We start from the raw sequence: 4,020 nt of genomic DNA, 5'->3' as shown, positions 1-4,020 counted from the left end.
ATGTAAGAATGACTGTGCTTATTGAGAATATTAAATATTTTCCTATTTAATACTTATTATGAATGCTGATTTAGTTCTATGTGTATGTGTGTGATGTGAATGCATGTTTGTACATGCATCCATAAGTGTGTGGGTGCATGCATGTGTTTATGTGTGTGGTTGTGCGTGTGTGTGTGTGTCTGTGCCTGTGTAGGTGCACATGCACATATTTGCTCATGCATGTGGAGGTCTGACCTTGACATTGGGTGTCTTCCTTGATTAGTCTCTACTATGTTTATTGAGATAGAGTCTCCTTGAACCCAGAGCCAGCTGATTCTGGTTAGCCTAACTCTGAAGATTTGCCTTGCGTCCCCTCTCTCGCCTCCTGAATAGTGGGATTACAGGCAGCTGCCATGCTTTCCCAGTTCTTATGTGGGTTTTGGGGATCTAAATTCAAGTCCTCCTGCTTGTTTTATGAACCGTTTATCTACAAAGACATCTAGGGGTAGTCCAAGTTTATTATTATTATTATTTTTGGTCTTTTTGAGACAGGGTCTCCCTGTAGCCACAGCTGTCCTGGAACTCACTATGTAGACCAGGCTGGCCTTGAACTCACAGAGATCCACATGCCTCTGCTTCCAGTATGCTGGGACTAAAGGCATGCGCCACCATGCCTGGCTCAAGTTTATTATTTTTAATCAAAATAAATTAGATTAGATTAGAATTTGTATAACTTTCTGTACGCAGTTTATAAGGAACTCATGTAAAATGTTGCAACATATTAATAGACAGTGATTTGTGATATAGGATATCAAAGTTATTAGCTTTCTTAGCTATGGAGATGACCACTGTAATGGTTGGTTAGTAAAATGTAACCAGTGATAGCTTTCGAAGCAAGAAAGTGGTATTATTTTGTTTAATTAAGAAAGTAATCATTTTCTGATATAAAATAATCTCAGGGATTAAACAAGTTAATAAATAAAAAAAAAGAAGACCAATTCTTGTCACCCAGGAGTTTTTAGCTGTTTCTAGTTTCCTGAATAACTTTTTGGCTTCTTGCCCAATTCCTGAGTTCTGTGCTCGGTTTTTATCTAGTTTGAGTTTTCATGGGATTTGTGCATGTTGTCACCATTGCTGTAAGTTCATATGGACAAGTTCCTAGCCAACTGGAAAACTCTGTTTCCTGTTGTCATCCAACACCCTGGCACCTACAATTTTTCCATTTCACAATGTTCCCTGTGTTCTGGGTGGCAGAGGTTTAATATAGGAGTCCTATCCAGGGACACACACTCTGCAATCTCTTATTCTCTACATTTTGCCCAGTTGTGACATTCCGTGTTAATCACCTGCTGTTGCATGAGGAAGATTTTCTGGTGAGAGTTGAAACATCAAAGAAACTTCTTTTTGCATCAGACAGAAACTAATACAGAGTTCCACAACTGCTCAAACATAGAGAATAAGTATGTTAGAGATGTCCAGCCCAAATCGACACATCTATTATGAAACCTCTACAAATAAGGTTCATGGGACATAGCACAACTGAGAGTAGAGAGAATATTAATGCATCTCTCAACTCACCAAGTCCAGCTTTAATTTGAGAGCTGGGGATCAAACTCATGTCCTGGTCCTATTCAGCTGGTCCATTTCCCACTGATTCATCTCCCCAGGGAAAAATATGATAATTCTTATGGAAAAGTCAATAATGTAAATTATTGATCATTAACATGTATTTACTACAACATTTTGTTGGGTTAATTTTAAGAATTTTTTGATAATTTTCAAATTAAAAAAAATTCTTGAGATTTTCATGTCAGTACTGTATTTGCCTCATTCCCACCTTGCCTTTCCTCCCCCAGCTCCTCTGTACATTCCCCTCTCAATTTCTTGCCCTTCTCTTTGATTATTTCATTATATGTACGTGGCTGTGGACCCTAGAGGAGAACCTACTGTGGCCACTTTCCTAAACCAAAGAAATTTATAATTATATTCTAAATTTTGATTCTATATTCACAGATAAGTGTAGCTTTCACCAATCAGTAAAGAAGCTTCTATTGCAATAGATAGAGACTATTACACAAATCCTCAACTAATCACAATGCAGAGAATATGTGACTGTGTGGTGTCTAGTTACAAATCAGAGATCTGTAGTGTACCCAGATTTTTAAAGATTTTTTTTCAATCTCATGAAATTCCATGAAATAATTGGGAAATCAAAACATGTAGTTGATTTTTATTGGGAACTGGAGAAGAAAGGCTGGAGTCTTCCTGCAGAAGGTAGTAAATCACTTCTTCTCAGGGTCATTAGAGAAAAAGAGAGATGATATGAAAATGGTAATTCTATAGTTTAATATGAATGAACAACATGGTTTCTTGTCTCCTTTCTCATGTCAGAAGCACTGAGACAATAAAGGGAGGAGGAAATTTTACAGAGATCACTGAATTCATCCTCCTGGGATTCTCAGATTTCCCCAGAATCACAGCACTGCTCTTCATCGTATTCCTGCTCATCTACATCACAGCTCTGACCTGGAACCTGTGCCTCATTGTTTTAATAAGGATGGATTCCCACCTCCACACCCCTATGTACTTCTTCCTCAGTAATCTGTCCTTCATAGACCTCTGCTATGTCACCTCAACAGTCCCTAAACTGCTCGTCAGTTTCTTCCAGGAAAAGCAAACTATTAGCTTTGTGGGCTGTGTAATTCAGTATTTCTTCTTTTCACTGCTTGCAACAAGTGAATCTTGCCTCATGACAGCCATGGCCTATGACAGGTATGCTGCCATTTGTAACCCACTGCTCTATTCATCCATCATGTCTCCTACCCTCTGTGTTCAGATGGTGATGGGATCTTATATGGGAGGACTCACAGGTTCTTTACCTCAGATTTGTGCTTTGCTGCAGCTTCATTTCTGTGGACTGAATGTCATCAGGCACTTCTTCTGTGATGTATCCCAGCTCGTACATCTATCGTGCACTGATCCTTTCTTTGTAGAAGTCCTGCTTGGAATATTAATAACAATATTTGGGATAATGAATGCCTTAGTTATCTTGATATCCTATGGCTATATCATGTTGTCCATCATGAAGATCACATCCATTAAAGGCAGGATCAAGGCATTCAACACCTGTGCTTCTCATTTGACAGCTGTTTCTCTCTTCTATGTTTCTGGTGTCTTTGTCTATTTGCGTTCCAGCTCTGGGATTTCCTCCAGCTTTGACAGATTCACTTCCATGGTCTATATTGTGGTGATTCCCATGTTGAACCCCTTGATTTACAGTTTGAGGAACAAGGAAATCAAGGATGCCATGAAGAGGCTGCAGAAGAAGACAGGCATGTGGTAAAGTCTCAGATTCTGAGATTTTTGACATTTCTGCTCTGTCAGTGTAACCATCATCTACAAAAAGTGCACTTAATGAGAATACTATGAAATTCCTGAGAATTGGAAGGAGAAATACTTATTTAAATACTCAGCACTTCAATATGAATCAGTAGCCAACAACATATCCAGAAAAACATTCTCTTTCCCCCAATGGATCATACGGCTTTATCTAGATGACAAAAGCTACTTAAGAGTTTATAAGAGGGTACTTCTACAACAACCTAAAGATTCACCGTTTCATTAGATTAGATGTACCCAGGAAGTGATGATCAGATGTTGATGTTAATATTTTTCAGTAATATTCATATGATGTGTTGCATGTTTGAGTTCCCTGGGAACTTTTTTGTTCCAGGTATTGACTGCATTTGAGGTTGTTCAGAACTTTTATACATAGGTTCTAATTGGTGTTGTCATTAAAGTAGGGTTTTAAAGAAGAAATCTCAGTGCAGTAATTACTTTCTGTTGTGGCGCTAAACCACGGTGAGTCAGGTAACAAGTAGAAGGAAGGGTTTATTGGACTTATGTTCCAGAGGGATAAGAGAAAGGAAAATGTGACATGGCAGTGGGCACAGCTGGAGCAGAAGGCTGAGGGCTCACGTCTTCAAGCAGGCACAAGAATCAAAGAGAGACAAACTGGAAATGGGGCAAATCTTAATCATA

At 38.8% G+C, this 4,020-nt stretch overlaps 1 protein-coding gene across 1 annotated transcript; it reads left to right on the top strand.

Moving 5' to 3' along the window:
- The first annotated feature begins 2,341 nt into the window (after positions 1–2,341).
- LOC103741269 (olfactory receptor 5AN1-like) lies at positions 2,342–3,322 on the top strand. Its single transcript, XM_008842026.1, has one exon. The coding sequence runs from the start codon at positions 2,342–2,344 to the stop codon at positions 3,320–3,322; it is 981 nt and encodes a 326-aa protein (XP_008840248.1).
- Positions 3,323–4,020: the final 698 nt, after the last annotated feature.

This window comes from Nannospalax galili, unplaced genomic scaffold, assembly GCF_000622305.1.
Source record: "Nannospalax galili isolate Female #2095 unplaced genomic scaffold, S.galili_v1.0 scaffold580, whole genome shotgun sequence".
In the NCBI taxonomy this organism is placed as follows: Eukaryota; Metazoa; Chordata; class Mammalia; order Rodentia; family Spalacidae; genus Nannospalax; species Nannospalax galili.
This window is presented reverse-complemented; position numbering and strand designations above follow the sequence as displayed.